Source organism: Pristis pectinata, chromosome 4, assembly GCF_009764475.1.
Source record: "Pristis pectinata isolate sPriPec2 chromosome 4, sPriPec2.1.pri, whole genome shotgun sequence".
Taxonomy (NCBI): domain Eukaryota; kingdom Metazoa; phylum Chordata; class Chondrichthyes; order Rhinopristiformes; family Pristidae; genus Pristis; species Pristis pectinata.
The window spans coordinates 90583387-90603659 of NC_067408.1; the positions used below are offsets into that span (position 1 = coordinate 90583387).

The 20273-nt window shown below is 44.5% G+C and overlaps 1 protein-coding gene across 1 annotated transcript in view; it reads right to left on the minus strand.

Moving 5' to 3' along the window:
- Nucleotides 1-18584, minus strand: part of LOC127569764 (CD48 antigen-like) — a 35196-nt gene extending 16612 nt beyond the window's left edge. The window contains exon 1 of the mRNA XM_052014636.1: nucleotides 18288-18584. Within this exon, the coding sequence (XP_051870596.1) occupies nucleotides 18288-18327 (40 nt within the window). The 5' untranslated portion in view covers nucleotides 18328-18584. The remainder of the gene's footprint in view (nucleotides 1-18287) is intronic.
- Nucleotides 18585-20273: the final 1689 nt, after the last annotated feature.

Genomic DNA, 20273 nt, shown 5'->3' on the forward strand with positions numbered 1-20273 from the left:
ACCTTTGTCTATGATGTTGCATGGTCCATCAGTTTGAGGTTACCTGGTTCTTTTACACTAATTGCATTCACCCATCATTGACATACTCCCAATTTGGCAATTCCACAAGTTTAAATTTCTCATCCTCTTACAAATCCTTTTGAGGGCTCCCTTTCCCTTTCTCTGCAAACTCTAGTCCTGAAACATACCATGAAACTTGCACTCCTCCAAGTCTGGCCTCTTCAGCATTCCTAATTTTACTTGGTTCATCACTGATAACTGCACCTTCAAGTTGCCTCCTCCAAGGTACTTTCTGATCTTAAGATCTGCTTCTTTGAAAGTTCTTGGTCATCTGTCCTACCCTGTGGTGCAATGGCAAATTTTGTTTGATAAAATCCCTAAACAACCTTGGGACATTTCTTAGGGAGGGTGGAGAGAGGGAATTCCATAACATCTAACAAGAGAAAACAGTTCTAAGAATATCACCATCCATAATGATGGTAGGGCCAAAGGCAAAGCAGAAGCATTTGTAGCTATGTTCAGCCAGAAGCACTAATTGGATCCATCTTGGCCTCCTAAGATCCCCACCAACACAGAAGCCAGCCTTCAGCCAATTTGATTCACACTAATATTATATCAAGAAATGGCAGATAGCACTGGCTATGGGACTATACAATATTCCAGCAGCAGTACAGAAGACCTACACTCCAGAACTACCCAAACTTCCAGCTCAGCCTTTCCAGTACAGTTACCACTTTGGCATCCATCTAATAATATGGAAAATTGCCTCCTGTTCACAAAAAGCAGGGCAAATCCAATCTGGCTACTTATTGTTCAATTCATCTACAATCAAAAGTTGAATTTATTGTCATATGCACAGGTGCAACAAAAAACTTACTTGCAACATCAGAGGTATGTAGCACCAGCTGGACAACATTCATGAGAAAAACAAATTATACGAGAACACAATTAGAACAAAAAAAAGTCCATTGTGATGCAAAGTGGTCATAATGTTGCTACAATGAGGTAGCAATGAGGGTTGTGCAGCTTGGTTCAAGAACCGAAAGGTTGAAAGGGAAGTAGCTGTTCTTAAACTTGGTGGTGTGAGACCTCAGGCTTCCGTACCTCCTGTCTGATGGCAGCTGCAAGAAGATGGCATGGCCTGGATAGTGGGGATCTTTAATGATAGAGGTTTCCCTTTTGAGGCAGCACCTCACATAGATGCTACCGATGCTGGGGAGGGATGTGCCAGTGATATATTGGGCTGAGTCCACTACTCTCGATCATCAAAGTGATGGAAGGTATCGTTAATATTGCTTTCAAGCATCACTTACTTGTCAATAACATGCTCACCCATGCCCAGTTGGATTTGGCAAGAATCATTCAAATACAGATCTCAGCATAGCTTTGGTCCAACTTGGACCAAAGAGGTGGATTCCAGAAGTGAAGTGACTGGGTTTCAACTCAATGCAACATTTGACTTAAATGGGCATTAATGGAAATATCTCGTACAAAGGTAGATTATGATTGTCGGATGGCATTCATCCCAGTCCCAAGACATCATTGCAGGAGGTAGTGAGCTAGACCCAGCCACCTTCATCTGCTTCGTATTCTGACTTGGTAACCTCCAACGTGACAGCCTCAACATTGATTTCTTTAACTTCCCGTAACCCCTCCTCTCTTCTACCCCCTTCCCCACCCCAAAACCACCTTTGTCTTCCCTCATTCCTGTGGCCTCCTCACTTCTCTTTCTTGTTCCCCGGCCCTGGTGACCTGCTCATCTATTCCCCACCTTCTTCCCTTTATTCCATGATCCACTGCCCTCTCCTACCAGATTCCTTTTCCTTCAGCCCTTTACCTCTTCTACCTATCACCTCTCAGCTTCTTATACCTCCTCTCTTTCCCTGCTCACCTGCACTCAGTCCTGATGAAGGATCTTGACCCGAAACATCGTTTATTTGCCTCTATAGATGCTGCCTGACCTGCTGAGTTCGTCCAGCACTGTGTCTGTTGCTTTGGTTAGAGATTAAAAATTTGTAGCAAATGCTGTCTACAGTGTTTCAATATGGGGTTGATGCAAGAAGTGAAATAGTATCCAATTTGGGGAGGGGGGTGGTGGTGGTGATATGAGAGCGAGAGCGAGCGAGACACTTGCACCACAGCCTTCCTGTGTTACCCCCATATCTTTTAATTCATTTCATGTCAAAAAAAACTATGCATCAAATATATTCACTAAGACTATGCAAACATACTCCCAAGATAGAGAATTATGAAGACTTGCAATCATTTGCATGGAGAAATTTCTAATCAGAATTTTAGGATTGAATGATTCGATTTCCTGAGACCATTTTTCCTAGTTCGAGATACCACACCTACAGGAAACAAATCAAGAGATATCTAATCTGTCAATCTCTCTCAGAACCTTGCACATTGTAATGGGATCATTTCTAATTCTTCAAAACTCCTGAGAGTTTTGGTCAATTTTACTCACACTCTAATCAGAGGACAACACCCTCACCCACTGTAGTGACACTAAGAATACACTTCCTTAGGTACAGAGACAACACACATAGCACTGCAGTTGCACCAAAGTCCTATACAATCACAGCATGCCCTCCAAATGATTCACATTCCTGCTTGTTTGCTGAAATTGTTTATATTCTGTATTTCATGAACACTTTTACATTGACAAAGCTCATTCTAACTGGAGAACAGTTGGCAGGCCTGAGAGATTTGGGTCCTGTTACTTGTGATTTTAGGAATCCCCAGGAATATTGTTTGTAGACTACCTGCTATATTTCATCAATATTCACGATAGCTGGGATGAGGAGCTTCTGGAGAACAAGTAAAAGGGGAAGTAGGCAGCATTCAAAAACAAATCAGTTATTAAAACAGCAATTATATTAGGACAATAAGCTTGGGAAACAATATCCCCGACTGCTGCAATTGATTAGTTTTACTTCATAGAAAATTACAATTGGGAGGACGAGGAGGATTTCCGTTTGCAACAGCTGAATAAGTCCTCATATTAATTCAAAATTTAATTAAAAAACAAAATAATTACATTCTTTTCTGTTGTCAGATCAAAGTACAGTTAAATACCATCTGTACAATTTTTTTTGGAGGATATTAGATCAACAGCAAATGGGTAACATCATGATACAAGCAATATTATGAATTACAAAACAGAAACATGCAAATCAACACTTTTCAGAATACAAGAGTTGCTGAAAGCAATTTTTAGAAACATTCATTAATTACGATAGAAAAGGAACATCAAGAGTAATTGTACTGAAAGCTTTCAAATATGTCAGTTTTTTTTGAAGTTTCTTTTATCTCATGGGTCACAAACATATAAATTCTTCTTTAAATTCTATTTGGTCCTCATGCAATTAATTTCTCACTTACAATGACTCACAACTTTTAAGTATCTAAATTTTCTGTCAGTACAACCAACATCAAAATACAGAGCACTGAAAAAAGGCACAAAAATATCATTAAATCCTTTATTTTGTCTCATCCCTGCTATACACGCAACCCTAGAAACTAGCAATCTGCACCATCTCCAATATTTCACAGGCCAGCTAACCCAATCAGTAACATGCACCAATTTAGATTTTCTTCTCTTTATTTGCTTGTTCACACCCTTTCAAACCAAAGAGGAAAAAAAAATGCACTCAAAGGAAACTTTATTTTGCATACCAACAAATTGAAATGGCATACAAGTAATAGCTCTCCAACCTCTAAATTGCTAATAATTTTGTTTAAGGTAAGTACTTTCCCAAAAGCTCTCAAGGGTTTAGTAGCACAACATATTCAAGTATTCATGTGTTGCTGCAAGACCCAACTTTAGTCCTATCTTGAAGATCATCCTCAACAAGCCCAACTTGTACAAAACTGTAGTCCATAACTTCTACTCCTCAACTGTTCCTCCACCACTGCTCCCTGCCCCAAACCACCAATCCTACTGTTCCCCTTAAGTAACATTAGGTTCTTCAAAGTCTTCCCAATGCTTTGGCAGAGGAATTCTCTTTATCAAGGCCCACAATGATAAACCAGGGGACAGGCAGGGGGGAGGTCAGAATGGTCGACTATATTGAAATAGCATGAAGCTGAGTATGTTAAAAGAGAGTTAACACGTAATAAAACCACTATACTGGATACTGATGGTGACAGTGAACAGGATAATCTGGGAAATAATATGTTCAGGAACCTTGGGGAAGAAATCAATCAAAGATGAGGTGACTGAATGCATCAAGGGTGGGATTTCTATGATAGGATAATGAAGGTGAATTTTTAGAGAAAAAAAGAGAAAGTATTAGATTACACGTTGCTGACGACAATACTGGAATGCGTTCAGGCCGAGAAGTAAAACCAAACAATCAAGTCCTGCACACAGAGAACAGATCACTAGCCTGACAATGAAGTACACCGAGAAGGAATTCAGATCAAGGGAATGCAGAAAATGAGACAGAAGCTGCATAGTAGCACAGAGCCAATCAGATACAGGGGAAGAACTGGAGTGGCTGCAGGAAAAGATTCAGTTATCATCAGTCAAGGAGCTAAAGGAACCCTTCACAGCTGATGTTGGAAATGAGTTGCAGGGCATAATGGCATTCAAGAAAAAAAATGTCAGAGGGAAATGAGCTAGCAATTTCTTATCCTCAAGAACAACTCTGGATCAGCACTGGAAGAAAAGCAACAACAATCCAGGTATGGCCATAGTAACGGTCAGAAGCAGTCAAACACCAATCGCAGCATAAAATTCTGAGGTAGTGGGGTGGGGGGGGGGGGGGAGGAAACTGTTTGCAAACAAATGATTTTCGAGAGACAAGGACATCCAAGGCAGGAGCAGTTCACAAGATAAGGGAGCAGAAGCAGGCCATTCGGCCCATCGAGTCTGCTCCAAGGAAAAGGGAAAAAGAAATGGGGTGGGAAAAAAAGAGAGAGAAAAAAAAACTATTCTAATCCCATTTGCCAGCCTTATCCCCATATCCCTTGATACCCTGACTATTTAGATATCTGTCTATCTCCTCCTTGAACACCCCCACTGATCTGGCCTCCACTGCTGTGCGTGGCAAGGAGTTCCACAATTTCACCACCCTCTGGGTAAAGAAACTTCTCCTCATCTCTGTCTTGAAACTGTACCCTCTAATTCTAAGATTGTGCCCTCTGGTCCTGGACACGCCCACCAAGGGAAACAGCCTAGCCACATCTACTCTATCCTTACCTGTCAACATTTTAAATGTCGCTACGAGGTCCCCTCTCATCCTTCTGTACTCCAGCGAGTACAGTCCAAGAGCCGACAAACGCTCATCGTACTTAAGCCCTTTCATTCCTGGAATCATTCTCGTAAATCTCCTCTGAACCCTCTCCAACGTCAGCACATCCTTCCTAAGATGCGGGGCCCAAAACTGCGCACAGTATTCCAAATGAGGCCTCACTAGCGCCCCGTAGAGCCTCATCAACACTTCCTTACTTTTATACACTATACCTCTCGAGATGAATGCCAACATAGCATTCGCTTTCTTAACCACCGATCCAACCTGGTGGTTAACTTTTAAGGTATCTTGTATAAGTACCCCCAAGTCCCTTTGTACTACCGCACTATCAATCTTCTCTCCTTCTAGATAATAATCTACCCGCTTATTTCTACTTCCAAAGTGTACAACTGCACATTTCTCAACATTGAATCTCATCTGCCATTTTCTTGCCCATTCTCCTAAACTGTCTAGGTCCCTCTGCATTCTTTCTATTTCCTCTATGCTCCCTACTCCTCCACTTATCTTGGTGTCATCCGCAAACTTAGCCACACAACCATTTATTCCATCATCCAAATCATTGATGTACAAGGTAAAAAGGAGAGGCCCCAACACCGACCCTTGCGGCACACCACTAGTAACCGGTAACCAACCAGAACGAGATCCTTTTATTTCCACCCTTTGCTTCCTGCCAACCAGCCAATTCTCCACCCATTTTGCTACCCTGCCCATAATTCCATGACCTCTCATCTTATTAATCAGTCTCTTGTGAGGCACCTTATCAAAGGCCTTTTGAAAGTCTAAATACACAACATCTACCGCCTCTCCCTTATCCACCCTACCTGTGATTTCTTCAAAAAACTCCAATAGGTTGGTCAGACAGGACCTCCCCTTCACAAAACCATGTTGACTAGGTCCTATCTTGCCTTGCGCCTCTAGGTATTCGGTAACCTCCTCCTTGAGGATAGACTCCAATAATTTTCCCACCACTGACGTCAGACTAATAGGTCTGTAATTGCCTTTGTGCTGCCTCCCACCTTTCTTATATAACGGAACTACATTCGCTACCCTCCAGTCCTCCGGAACCATGCCAGAATCTATCGATTCCTGAAAAATAATCGCCAACGCCTCCGCTATCTCCACAGCCACCTCCTTCAGAACCCGGGGATGCACCTCATCCGGTCCGGGAGACTTATCAGCCTTAAGCCCCTTTAGTTTTCCAAGCACCTTCTCCCTATTAATCTCAATTGAACTCAGCTCCAATTCGTGAGACTCCTGACTAATGGGCACATTGCTTATGTCCTCCACGGTGAAGACCGATGCAAAATATTCATTCAATTCCCTTGCCATCTCACTATCATCCATTATAATACCTCCTGCACCGTTATAGAAAGAGAGGATCAAGTTTGGGAGGTTGAAAACACTGAAGGTGACACTGAAAACATACAGAAAGGAATCTCTCTCAAATCTTTGGGGCATCTATTGAGATTTAACTTATTTCTCTTGAAAATATTTTTAATGAAAGAGCTGGTAAGAATCAAGGATGCAGGAGCTTGATACCATTCAGAACAAAATGGTTCACTCGACTGGTAACTCATCCACCATGCTATTCATTTATTCCCTCCACCACCTGCTCACAGTGGCTGAAGTGTGTTTACAAAATGCATTGCAGTTTCTCGACTTGGCTACTCTGACAGCAGCTCCCAAGCCCACAACCTCCACCAACAAGGACAAGGATGTGATTAAGCAATAGAGTGCAGAAGAGATTCACGAAGATATTGCTTGGACTGGAGGACTTGAGCTACAAGGAAAGATGGGATAGGTTGGAACAGTTTTCCCTGCAGCAAAGGGGGCCAAGGGGCAACCTTATAGAGATTTATAAAATTATGAGAAGCATAGATAGGGTAGATAGTCACAGACTTTCTCCATCCACCACCTCCCCCACACCGCCCCAAAGTATAGGGGAATCTAAAACTAGAGGGCATTTGTTTAAGGTGAGAGGGAAAGATTTAAAGGGGCAAATATTTCACACAGAAGATGGTGGGTATATGGAACGAGCTGCCACAGGAGGAAGTAGAGACAGGTACAATTACAATAAAAAAAAACCATTTGGACAGGGCATGCATAGGAAAGGTTTAGAGGGATATCAGCCAAATGGGATCAGCTTAGATAGGAATATTGGTCAGCATGGACAAGTTGGGACAAAGGGCCTGTTTCCATGCTATATATAACTCAATGAATCTATGACCAAGGACACATGGGAACACCACCACCACCTGCAAGTTTCTTTCCAAGTTACACACCATCTGACTTAGAAATGTATTGCCAATCCTTCATCAATGGGCCCAAATCCTGGAACTCTTTGCAACAGCACTATGGAATACCTTCACCAGATGGACTGCAGCAGTTTAGGTGGAGGCTTCCTACAAAAAGGGATGGGCAATAAATGCTGATCTTGCCAGCAACACCCAAATCCTATAAAAATGAAAAAAATAAAAATGTGCCAGCTACAGAAGTAGTGGAAGCAGATTCATCAATGGCATTTGAAAGAAAACTGTATAAATAAAAGATAGTGAGGGACAGTTGATCTAGTTTGGTTGCTCCAGCTGGCACAGACTTAATGGGTCAAACAGCCTCCTTCTATGCTGTAACATGCAACTCCATCGAAAAAAAACATAAGTTTGCACAAGTGTTAGTAATCAAGAGAAAAAGATTTAAGGCAATTAATAAAAAAACCAGAAGTAATATGCTTTTTTTTAAAAAATGCAGTGGATGTCACTCCAATGGATTTTTAAAAAGGTATTTGAAATGGCTGACTGGCAAAATTGAGGCTCATGGAATGAAAGGGCTAACAGGAAATAGGCAGAAAGGAGAATGTAACAGTATTGTTCTCCAAGGATTACTAATGGGGGTACATTATACATATACTGACGACAGACATGGGCGAGTGGGTTATATTTCTAAACTTGCAGATGATGGAAAGCTTGGAAATGTAGTAGACAGGGAAGAGGATGGCAATAAACTGCAAGTACACAGATGTAATGGTAGATTATATTTAATACAAAAAATATGAAACAAATCACCTTTGCAAAAAGAATAAGGGGAGACGATATAGACTAAGTGATACGGTTTGAAATGTTATATGGGAACAGAGGGATTTGGGTGCATATATGCAATAATCCTGGCAATTGGCAGGGCAAGTTGAGAGTGTTTTGTGAAGCAGTTGGGATTCTGGAATTCATAAAGACAAGGGCCAGATTATAAGAGCAAAGAATTGATATTAAGTCTGCATAAATCATTGGATAGGCCACAACTTCAGTATTCTCTCAATTCTTCCAAGGTCACCTATCTTTATTAAAGATATTGAGATCCTACAGAGGATGCAGAAAAGATTTATCGGATTTACTAGAATGGATGCAAGCATGAGGGATTTCAGCTTTAAGTTTAGTTTGGAGAAAGTAGGCTATTCTCCTTTGACCAAAATAGATTAAAAGGAAATTTAAATGCAGAAAGCAGAATGTAGATAGTGACGACTGGTTGAAATAGAGTGGAGAGAGGAAAGTTCTTATCATTTTTGGGTAGTTTAAGGACCACAGGACACAGATTCAAACTTCTGAGCAAAAGATACAATGGGAATATGAAGAAAAAAAATGGTGCAAAGAGTAGTTAAGGTCTGTTTTTTCTGCCTGAATAGGGGAGGAAACTAAATTAATATCTTTAATGAACAGGCACTTGAGAAAAAAATAATTTGAAGAGTTAATGGGGAAAAAACTGGAGAATGGGAAAATGGGATTGTTCTGCTGGGAGCAGGCATAATGGGCCAAAAGGTCTCACTGAAATGTATAATCTCAAACTAGAAATGGAAATCTTGCAGCTATGAGTAAAGGGAATGGAGATGAATCTGATAGTCCCTTCAATACAACAGCACAAGCAGATGTGGACTTCTGCATGCTGTATTATTCTAAACTAATCAACAAACTTTGTTTAATGACATCGTAACTCCTAGAATAAGGGACACAGAAGTACACAATACTTGGAGTCAAGAAGTTATCCCTTTAAGCTTTCTGACCTAAACTAAAGCACGAGTCACATACTAGCTTACTTGCAGTTCAACGTACAATAAGCTTGCTTGTCTCAATTGCAGAAACAAAACTGTTAGTCAGCATTCACCATTGATAAGGAAGCCATTTCCTTCATTAGCATGATGTAAAAATATCACAGCATAGCTGGAATGTACAGACAAAATATTGACAAAGCTGTGTCTATCACAGAAAGCAAGGAATGCTTATGAGCAAGAGAATAACCAGAAGTTCCAAGTGAGACAACATTTTACATTGATGAAAAATCTACTTCTACAATGTTTAGTTTTTGTACTGAACATGGAGACACAGGTTGACAGGGTGGTGAAGAAAACATTTGGCCCGCTTGCCTTCATTGGTCAGGGCACTGGAACATCACTTAGAGCATTGTGTGCTGTTCTGGTCACCCAGCAATAGGAAGGATGTCATTAAGCTGGAAAAGGTGCAGAAAAGATTCAGGAGGATGTTACCAAAACTGGAGGGCTTGAGTTACAAGGAGAGGTGGGACTTTTTTCCCTGGAACACAGGAGACTGAGAGGTGACCTGATAGAGGTATATAAAATCATGGTGGGGAAATAGATAAGGAGAATGCCCACAGTCTTTTTCCCATGGTAGGGGAGTTGAAAATTAGAGGTCATAGGTTTAAGAATGACAGGGGAAAGATTGAAAAAGGATCCAAGGGGTAACATTTCCCCCCCACACAGAGTGTGGTCAGCATATGGAAAAAGCTGCTATAGGAAGCTATAGAGACAGGTCAAATACAACATTTAAAAGACATTTTTGACAGGTACACGGATAGAAAAGATTTAGAGGGATATGGGCCAAACATAGGCAAATAAGACTAGGTCAGGTAGACGACTTGATCAGTATGGATGTGTTGGGCTGAAGGGCTTGTTTCTGTGCTGTAGAGCTCTATGACTCTATTCATAGTTTGTTGGTAAGTGATGTCATATTACAATTGCAGCAACAAATGAAGAGCTACTCAAGACCATGTGCATGCATATTACAATGTAAAATAAAGTAATGGAATGGCAATAACTTCTATTTATATTCCATCTTTACATACCAAAACCATCCCAAGTATTTCACAGGACTATTATGAAAAAAAACACCTTAGCCACAGAAGGACATTTCTAAGCAGATGGCTCAGTCAAGGGAGGATAAAACTTAAGAGGCAGAGGCTAAGAAGGAAAGTCCTGACCTAAGGCATGGCTACAAACAATGGAGCAATTAAGTGAAAATCAAAACAAAACTAAATTGGCTGGAAATCTGAAACAAAAATAGAAATTGTTGAAAACACTCGGCAGGTCAGGGTGTAGAAGTGGAAGGAGAAACACGGTTAATGTTTCAGATTAAAGAACTGGGGAAGAGAGAAGACAAGTTAGTTTTAAGTTGCTGAGAGACTGGGGGAAGGATTGATAAGACAAAGTCCGAAAGACTGCAACATGCCCAGATGGAAGAGAAGGTGCTACCTTTGGGAGTCAATTTCAAATTCAACAATTTCAGGTAACTCACTTTGGCTGTCTGCATCATTGCTGTCTATTTCTGCTGTAAGGTTATTTATCTGTGATATTACCTAGGGGTTTTTTCTGTCACCATAGATACTGCCTGATCTGCTGAGTATTTCCAGAATCCTCCTTTTGGTTTCAGGTTGAGCAATAGCTCTGACCTGCATATCACAAGTTTAACCAAAGTACCATTGTTTGTTTCCTCTCTTTCAAATGCCCTCACGAAACTATTAACCAGCCTGCTTTGTAAACATTGTATCAACTGGGAAACTCCAGCTCCATCCTATCAGAGATATTCCTTCTGTTCTATCCACCCTCTCCGTAACATAATACCAACTTGCTTTTTCACTCACTGATTCTGACAAATGACCTTTTACCTGAAACATCAACTCTGTTGCTCTTTCCACAGATTCTGTCTGACCTATTGAGTGTTTTAACAGAGCAATTAAATTCAGCAATGAATACCAGGCCAGAATTGGAGTACTGCTACCTTGGAGGTTTATAGGGTAAACTGTAGATAGCAAGAGGCATGGCCATGAAAAGATTTTAAAATCCAGATGTTACTAAACCAGAGTCAGCAAACAAAGGGACAATAGGTGAACACAGCATTATAAATTGTGACGCTGACAGAAGAAGCCTGGATGACTTCGAGCCTACAGAGAACACAAAAAGGGAGGCAAGCAAGGACACGATGGAATAATCAAGTTTAGAGGAAACTGATGCAAGAAATACTATAGTTGCTGGGAATTGGAATAAAGACAGAAGATACTGGAAGGACTCAGTAGATCAAGGAACATCAGTGGGGTGAGAAACAATCTGTGTTTCAGGTCAAGGATCCTTCATCCGAACTGGAAACGTGAGAAAACAAGTGTATTTTAATTTGTGGAGAGGGGGAGGTTATAAAGAACAGAGAGAATTCTGTCAACAGTACAGACTAAGTCAAGAAAGTCACCATTACTTTAAAGCCTGATAGCTGAATATAATATTGCCTGCTTTGGAGGACTTTAGTTATGAGGAGAGTTGGATAAGCTGGGATTGATTTCCGTGGAATGACAGAGGCCAAGGGGTGACCTGACAGAGGTATATAAAGTTATAAGCATGGAAAGGGTAGATAGTCAGATTTTTTTTTCCCCCCCATGGGTATCAAAAATAAGAGGGGACAGTATTAAAGGGGATTTGAGGGGAATTTTCATATATATATATATATATATATATATATACACACACACACACACATACATATACATATACACACACAGTGGCATGCAAAAGTTTGGGCACCTCTGCTTAAAATTTCTCTTACTGTGAATAGCTAAGCGAGTAAAAGATGACCTGATTTCCTAAAGGCATAAAGTTAAAGGTGACACATTTCTTTAATATTTTAGGCAAGATTACTTTTTTTATTTCCATCTTTTACAGTTTCAAAATAACAAAAAAGGAAAAGGGGCCGAAGCAAAAGTTTGGGCACCCTGCATGATCAGTATTTAGTAACACCACCTTTGGCAAGTATCACAGCTTGTAAACACTTTCTGCAGCCAGCTAAGAGTCTTTCAATTCTTGTTTGGGGGATTTTCACCCATTCTTCCTTGCAAAAGGCTTCTAGTTCTGTGAGATTCCTGGGCCATCTTGTATGCACTGCTCTTTTGAGGTCTATCCATAGATTTTCGATGATGTTTAGGTCGGGGAACTGTGAGGGCCATGGCAAAACCTTCAGCTTGTGCCTCTTGAGGTAGTCCATTGTGGATTTTGAAGTGTGTTTAGCATCGTTATCCTGTTGTAGAAGACATTCTCTTTAGCTTTTTTTTTCTACAGATGGTGTGATGTTTGCTTCCAGAATTTGCTGGTATTTAATTGAATTCATTCTTCCCTCTACCAGTGAAATGTCCCCTGTGCCACTGGTGTGATGTTTGCTTCCAGAATTTGCTGGTATTTAATTGAATTCATTCTTCCCTCTACCAGAGGAATGTTCCCTGTGCCACTGGCTGCAACACAAGCCCAAAGCATGATCAATCCACCCCCATGCTTAACAGTTGGAGAGGTGTTCTTTTCATGAAATTCTGCACCCTTTTTGCTCCAAACATACCTTTGCTCATTGCAGCCAAAAGGTTCTATTTTAACTTCATCAGTCCACAGGACTTGTTTCCAAAATGCATCAGGCTTGTTTAGATGTTCCTTTGCAAACTTCTGATGGTGAATTTTGTGGTGAGGACGCAGGAAAGATTTTCTTCTGATGACTCTTCCATGAAAGTCATATTTGTGCAGATGTCGCTGCACAGTAGAACAGTGCACCACCGCTCCAGAGTCTGCTAAATCTTCCTGAAGGTCTTTTGCAGTCAAACGGGGGTTTTGATTTGCCTTTCTAGCAATCCTACGAGCAGTTCTCTAGGAAAGTTTTCTTGGTCTTCCAGACCTCAACTTGACCTCCACTGTTCCTGTTAACTGCCATTTCTTAATTACATTATGAACTGAGGAAACGGCTACCTGAAAACACTTTGCTGTCTTCTTATAGCCTTCTCCTGCTTTGTGGGCATCATTTATTTTAATTTTCAGAGTGCTAGGCAGCTGCTTAGAGGAGCCCATGGCTGCTGATTGTTGGGACAAGGTTTGAGGAGTCAGGGTATTTATAAAGCTTTGAAATTTGCATCACCTGGCCTTTCCTAATGATGACTGTGAACAAGCCATAGCCCTAACAAGCTAATGAAGGTCTGAGACCTTGGTAAAAGTTATCTAAGAGCTCAAACCTCTTGGGGTGCCCAAATTTTTGCATGGTGCTCCTTTCCTTTTTTCACTCTAAAATCGTACAAAACAATAATATACTAATCTTGCTTAAAATGTTGAAAAGAATGTTTCATCTTTAACTTTATGACTTTTGGAGATCAGTTCATCTTCTATTCACTTAACTATTCACAGTAACAGAAATTTTGACTGGGGTGCACAAACTTTTGCATGGCACTGTATATTTTTTAAAAACCACAGTAGTTGATTTCTGGAACTCGCTGTGAGCAGAGGTGGTGGATTCAGAGACAGTAACTATATTTGAAAGGTATTTAGATGGGCATTTCAATAGGCAAGGCATAGAAGGATACAGACCTGATACAGGTAAATGAGATTAGTGCAGATGGACAAAAAGATCAGCAGGACATGGTGTGCTAAAGGGCTCACTTCTGTGCTGCAAGCTCTAAAAGAAACATCTGCAGCAAGAGCGGAAACAAATTGAGTGATTATTTGAAGTACTGAATTTAAAAATAAAGTCCCGTGGGATGTACCTATAACTTGGATCGGTCTTACAGGTCTGACCTTAAACAATCACATCTGGTAGCTTCACTTCAAGACCCAAGAGTCGCCGCCACATATCTTGGAAGCATGGCAAGAGGGCTGGGCTGCAGGCGAGGCTGAAGTAACGTGGATACAAGACCCCCCCCCAGCATACTACTAGCTAACGTCCAGTCCATTGAGAACAAAGTTGATGAACTAAGGGCAAGACTGACCTACCAAAGAGAACTGAGGGACTGTTGTGTGCTATGTCTCACCGAAACGTGGCTTACACCTGCTTCACCTGACCATACAGCATCCCCAGGCAAAGTTAAAGGCGGAGGGGTTTGCTTCTTAATCAATAACTTGTGGTGCTCGGACATGACGGTCCTGGAATGTGAAGTATCGACCATTCTATCTGCCAAGGGAGTTCACTTCAGCTATCCTGATGGCAGTCTACATCCCACCACAGACAGACATGAAGCCTGCACTCAATGAACTATACTCCACGGTTAACAACCTTGAGACAGGATACCCTGAGACCCTCTTCATTATCGCAGGTGACTTCAATCAGGCCAACCTCAAGCGTGTGTTACCAAAATACTACCAGCACATCTCCTGCTCCACCAGGGGTGCTAACACCCTTGACCACTGCCATACAACCAAAGATGCCTTCCGAGCCACCCCTTGTCCTCACTTTGGGAAATCAGACCACCAGGTTGTGCTCCTTCTCCCTGCATACAAACAGAAACCGAAACAGGAGGATCCGGTACAGAGAGTCATGCAGTGCTGGTCTGAGGAAACAGATTAGCTCCTAAGCGACTGCTTTGAGACAGTGGACTGGTCCATATTCAAAGACTCAGCTGCCAGCCTGGATGAGTATGCCACCACCATCACAGACCATTAGCGAATGTGTTGACGACTGTGTACCAAAGAGGACAATACGGGTGTTCCCAAACAGGAAAACATGGATGAACCAGGAGATCCAATCCCTACTGAAGTAGAGGACTGCTGCACACAAATCTGGTGATCCTGATCTGTACAAGAAATCGAGATATGACCTTCAGAAAGCTATCAGGAATGCCAGGAGGCAATACCGACTCAAAATAGAGTCCCAGACCAGCCGTCAGTTATGGCAGGGCTTACATGCCATAACAGGCTACAAGATGAAGACGGGCTGCATAGCTAACAACAGCGCATCCCTTCCTAATGAACTTAACACATTCTATGCGTGTTTTGAACAGAAGGGAAGTGGATTGTCACCACCCACCCTGATAGCCTCCAATGCAACTGAACCAGTGGTCATCATTGAGGAAGCAAGATCGATTTTCCAGAGAGTGAACATGAGGAAAGCATCTGGCCCAGATGGTGTCCCTGGCCATAATCTTGTGCTGATCAGCTGGCAGAAGTATTTGCAGACATATGTAACTTCTCCCTACTTCAATCTCAGGTTCCCACCTGTTTTAAGAAGACCACTATCATCCCGGTACCGAAGAAAAGCAAGGTAACATGCCTCAATGACTACCAACCAGTGGCTCTGACATCCACCATCATGAAGCGATCATCATCCATGTATCAACTCCAGCCTCCCAGACAATCTCGACCCACTGCAATTCGCTTATCGCTGAAACGGGTTTACAGCGGACACCATCTCCCTGGCCCTACACTCAGCTCTGGAGCATCTGGACAGTATAGATACCTACATTAGACTATTGTTTATTAACTACAGCTCTGCCTTCAATACAATAATCCCAAGCAAACTTGTCACCAAACTCCGAGACCTAGGACTCAACACCTCCCTCTGCAACTCGATCCTTGACTTTCTAACCAACAGACCGCAATCAGTGAGGATAGGCAGCAATACCTCCAGCACAATTATTCTCAGCACTGGTGCCCCACAAGGCTGTGTCCTCAGCCCTCTGCTCTACTCCCTATACACTCATGACTGTGTGGCCAGATTCTGCTCTAACACCATCTACAAGTTTGCAGATGATACCACTGTCGTAGGCTGTATCTCAAACAGCGATGAGTCGGAGAACAGGAAGGAGATAGAGCGCTTAGTGGCATGGTGTTATGACAACAACCTTTCCCTCAATGTCAACAAAAGAGCTGGTCATTGACTTCAGGAAAGGGGGCGGTGTACATGCACCTGTCTACATCAACGGTGCTGAGGTCAAGAGGGCTGAGAGCTTCAAGTTCCTGGGAGTGAACATCACCAACAGCCTGTCCTGGTCAAATCACATAGATGCCATGGCCATGAAAGCTCACCAGCCTGTCTACTTCCTCAGGAAATTGAAGAAATTTGGTATGTCCCCTTTGTCTCTCACCAACTTTTATCGATGCACCATAGAAAGCATCCTATTCTGGATGCATCATGACTTGGTACGGCAACAGCTCTGCCCAGGACCGCAAGAAACTGCAGAGAGCTGTGGACACAGCCCAGCGCATCACAGAAACCAGCCTCCCCTCCTTGGACTCTGTCTTTACCTCTCGCTGCCTTGGCGAAGCAGCCAGCATAATCAAAGACCCCACCTACCCGGGACATTCTCTCTTCACTCCTCTTTCATCAGGCAGAAGATACAGGAGCCTGAGGGCATGTACCACAGGCTTAAGGACAGCTTCTATTCCACTGTGATAAGACTATTGAACGGTTCCCTTATATGATGAGATGGACTCTGACCTCACGATCTACCTTGTTGTGACCTTGCACCTTACTGCACTTTCTCTGTAGCTGTGACACTTTACTCTGTACTGTAATTGTTTTTACCTGTACTAATCAATGCACTCTGTACTAACTCAATGTATCTGCACTGTGTAATGAATTGACCTGTACGATAAATATGCAAGACAAGTTTTTCATTGTACTTCAGTACAAGTGACAATAATAAACCAATACCAATCTTAATTTTGGAGCAATGTGGGAGGCTGAAGACAGAAAGGTCAAGATGGGATGGAGAAATAATAATGAGAGGAGAGTGGCAGTTCAGAATTGTCCTTGTGGACTCAACACTCAAATGCAGAAGTGACAGTATCATGAGCATTTAATGCAATACGTTACACTGGAAGAAGTGAATTGCTAATTTACCAGAAAGGAATGTTTGGACTTCTGAATAGTGGTATGGGAGAAGGTAAAATGTTATACCTCCCCCAGTTATGTGGGAAAGTAAAGTGGTGCGGTTGGTGGAGATGGAAGAGTGGGCCTGGGAGTCATGGAGGGAACGGTTCCCTTTAATGTCACTCTCAAATATAAACTACAATTAAAGTGACAGAACCACAAAAATAACTAAATTTTAAATTGTCAGTGAGCAACTGGGGAGTCCAGCTAGGAGCCTGGAGGCACTAACAACAGATGGGAGGTTTGCAGCTACCAGCTCCAGAGTTGCAACAAACATGAGGAGATGGGCAAGTCAGAGGTAAGAAGCGACATCGAGGCCATCAGAAAAAGCGATAACAAATCTTAAGAGTAATAAATCCACACACGCCCACCTTTTCCTGTTCCCCAAACCCACGCCTATCTTTCCCTTCCTCTCTCCCAGCCATGACTTCCATTTGCCTTTTCCTGCCAACCACCATTATCAACCCCTGCCCCCTTCCCCAACCATACCAATTCCTCCCCAACCCCTCCCTGTCATTCTTATAATGACAAAGACAGGCAGACATTTGGACCATCAGATTCATAATGATTACCATGGAGCAATTTCACCCCCTGCCCCACTAACCCTGCTACTCAACCATCAAAACCCTCGCCTATCTGCCCCCAGCCCACCCTCCCTCTTATCCGTCATCCTCTCCCTCATGCCCATTAACACTGTCCATCAGCCCCCATTTACCCCTCCTCCCTATCTCCCTCACACCTTCCTGTCTGCTCCACTCTCCCCACTCCACCCTCTCGTCTGCCGCTCTCTATTCGGCCCGTCCTCCACCCCTCTCTCTCTCTCTCTCTCTACCCCTCTCCTCAGCCCGTCCTCCACCCCCTCTCTCTCTCTCTCTACCCGTCTCCTCAGCCCGTCCTCCACCCCCTCTCTCTCTCTACCCGACTCTCCTGCCTGCCCACTCACAACCACTGCCTTCTGCCTCTCCCGTCTACCCCTTTCCCCCCCACTCCCTCCCTCCCCATCGCGACCCTCGCCTGTCTCGGCGCCACTCGTGTAGTGGGGCTGCCACTAGTTCTGCCCTGCTGAACGATAAGCGGCGTGGCCTTGACTTACCCAAGCTGAGGAGGAGAACCGCGGTCGGGGCCCACTCCATCGTCTGAGCGCCGAGACCCAAGGCGGCAGCGCTGGGCGGAGGCCGCACTCTCGATCACCGAGAGCCGGCGCCGGGCCGGGGACTTTCGCTGGATGTGTATCCAGGGAGTTTGAGCTGGGTGCGGCTCCGACTACCGACCGATGCGGACTACGAGATTAGGGAGCTTGTATTTCTTCCGCACTACTCTGAAACACCCTTCCCAGCCCTAATCAAACACTTCCTCTCTCCTCCCCAATCTCCTCCCCTCCTTCCCAATCTCCTCCCCTCCTTCCCCTCTCTTCTCTTCTCCTCCCGTCAGCAATCCCTTCACCTCTCCTCCCGTCAGCAATCCTCTCCCCTCCCCCTCCCCCCCTCCCCCCATCCCCCCCCTCCCCCCCCTCCTCCCCCCTCCTCCCCCCATCCCCCCCTCCTCCCCCTCCTCCCCCCATCCCCCCCCTCCTCCCCCCCATCCCCCCCTCCCCCCCTCCTCCCCCCTCCTCCCCCCATCCCCCCCCTCCCCTCTCCCCCCTCCCTCCCCCCTCCCTCCCCCCCTCCCCTCCCCTCTCCCCCCTCCCCTCTCCCCTCTCCCCCTCCCTCCCCCCTCCCTCCCCCCTCCCTCCCCCTCTCCCCCTCCCCTCCCCTCCCCCCCTCTCCCCCTCCCCTCCCCTCCCCCCCCTCCCCTCCCCTCCCCCCCTCCCCCCCCCCCCCCCCCTCCCCTCCCCTCCCCCCCTCCCCTCCCCTCCCCCCCTCCCCTCCCCTCCCCTCCCCTCCCCTCCCCCCCTCCCCTCCCCTCCCCCTCCCTCCCCTCCCCCCTCCCCTCCCCCCTCCCCCCTCCCCCCTCCCCTCCCCCCCCCTCCCCCCTCCCCTCCCCCCCTCCCCTCCCCCCCCTCCCCTCCCCCCCTCCCCTCCCCCCCTCCCCCCTCCCCTCCCCCCCTCCCCTCCCCTCCCCCCCTCCCCTCCCCCCTCCCCTCCCCCTCCCCTCCCCCCCCTCTCCCCTCCCCTCCCCCTCCCCTCCTCCTCCCCTCTCCCCTCCCCTCTCCCCTCCCCTCTCCCCCTCTCCCCTCCCCTCCCCTCTCCCCTCCCCTCCCCTCTCCCCTCCCCTCCCCTCTCCCCTCCCCTCCCCTCCCCTCTCCCCTCCCCTCTCCCCTCCCCTCCCCTCTCCCCTCCCCTCCCCTCTCCCCTCCCCTCTCCTCACCAATCCCCTCCCCTCTCCTCTCCTCTCCTCTCCTCACCAATCCCCTCCCTTCAACCTCTCACGTAGACAACGTATTCCTTAAGGTTTTGTCCTTCAGCCCTCTGAGCCTGCTCTACCTTTCAAAAAGATCGAGGCGGATCCTTTATCTCAACACGAAACTTTCTTACTCATTTTGCATTTAGAATCTCAACTTCTTCCCCTTTAAGTACACCACCACCTCGTGTGATAGAGATTTCTGCGTGTTCTTCTCAGTGCTAAATGCCTACCATGGATTTGTCCTTGTATCTTTTTTTGCATTAAGGGGTTTTGCACAGTCTTTTTTTCTCTCTCTTTATTGTCTTGTATAATTTATGTATAATTTATATTCTGTGTGTTGTCTGTACCGACGTGCCTGTGATGCAATTTTTTTCGTTGTACCTGTACCTCACCATGCTTGTGCACATGACAATAAACTCGACTTGACTACCCTGTATCCCGTGATCCCTTTTTCTAGACCCCTTAACAAGGAGAAGCATCCCACATGGAGTTTGCCTAGCCTGTCAAAATCCTTTTAACTCTATTGAATATAGGCCTAATCAACCCAAGATCTCCTAATAGGAGAGTCCCACCGTCCTAGGAATCAGTCTGGCAAACCTTATCATGCACATTATTATCATGACAGAGGTACATAAAAATATAAAATTATGAGAGGAATAGGTAGGGTAGATAGCCAGTGTATGTTTCCCATGGTAAGGGTATCTAAAACTAGAGGGCATAGGTTTAAAGTGAGAGG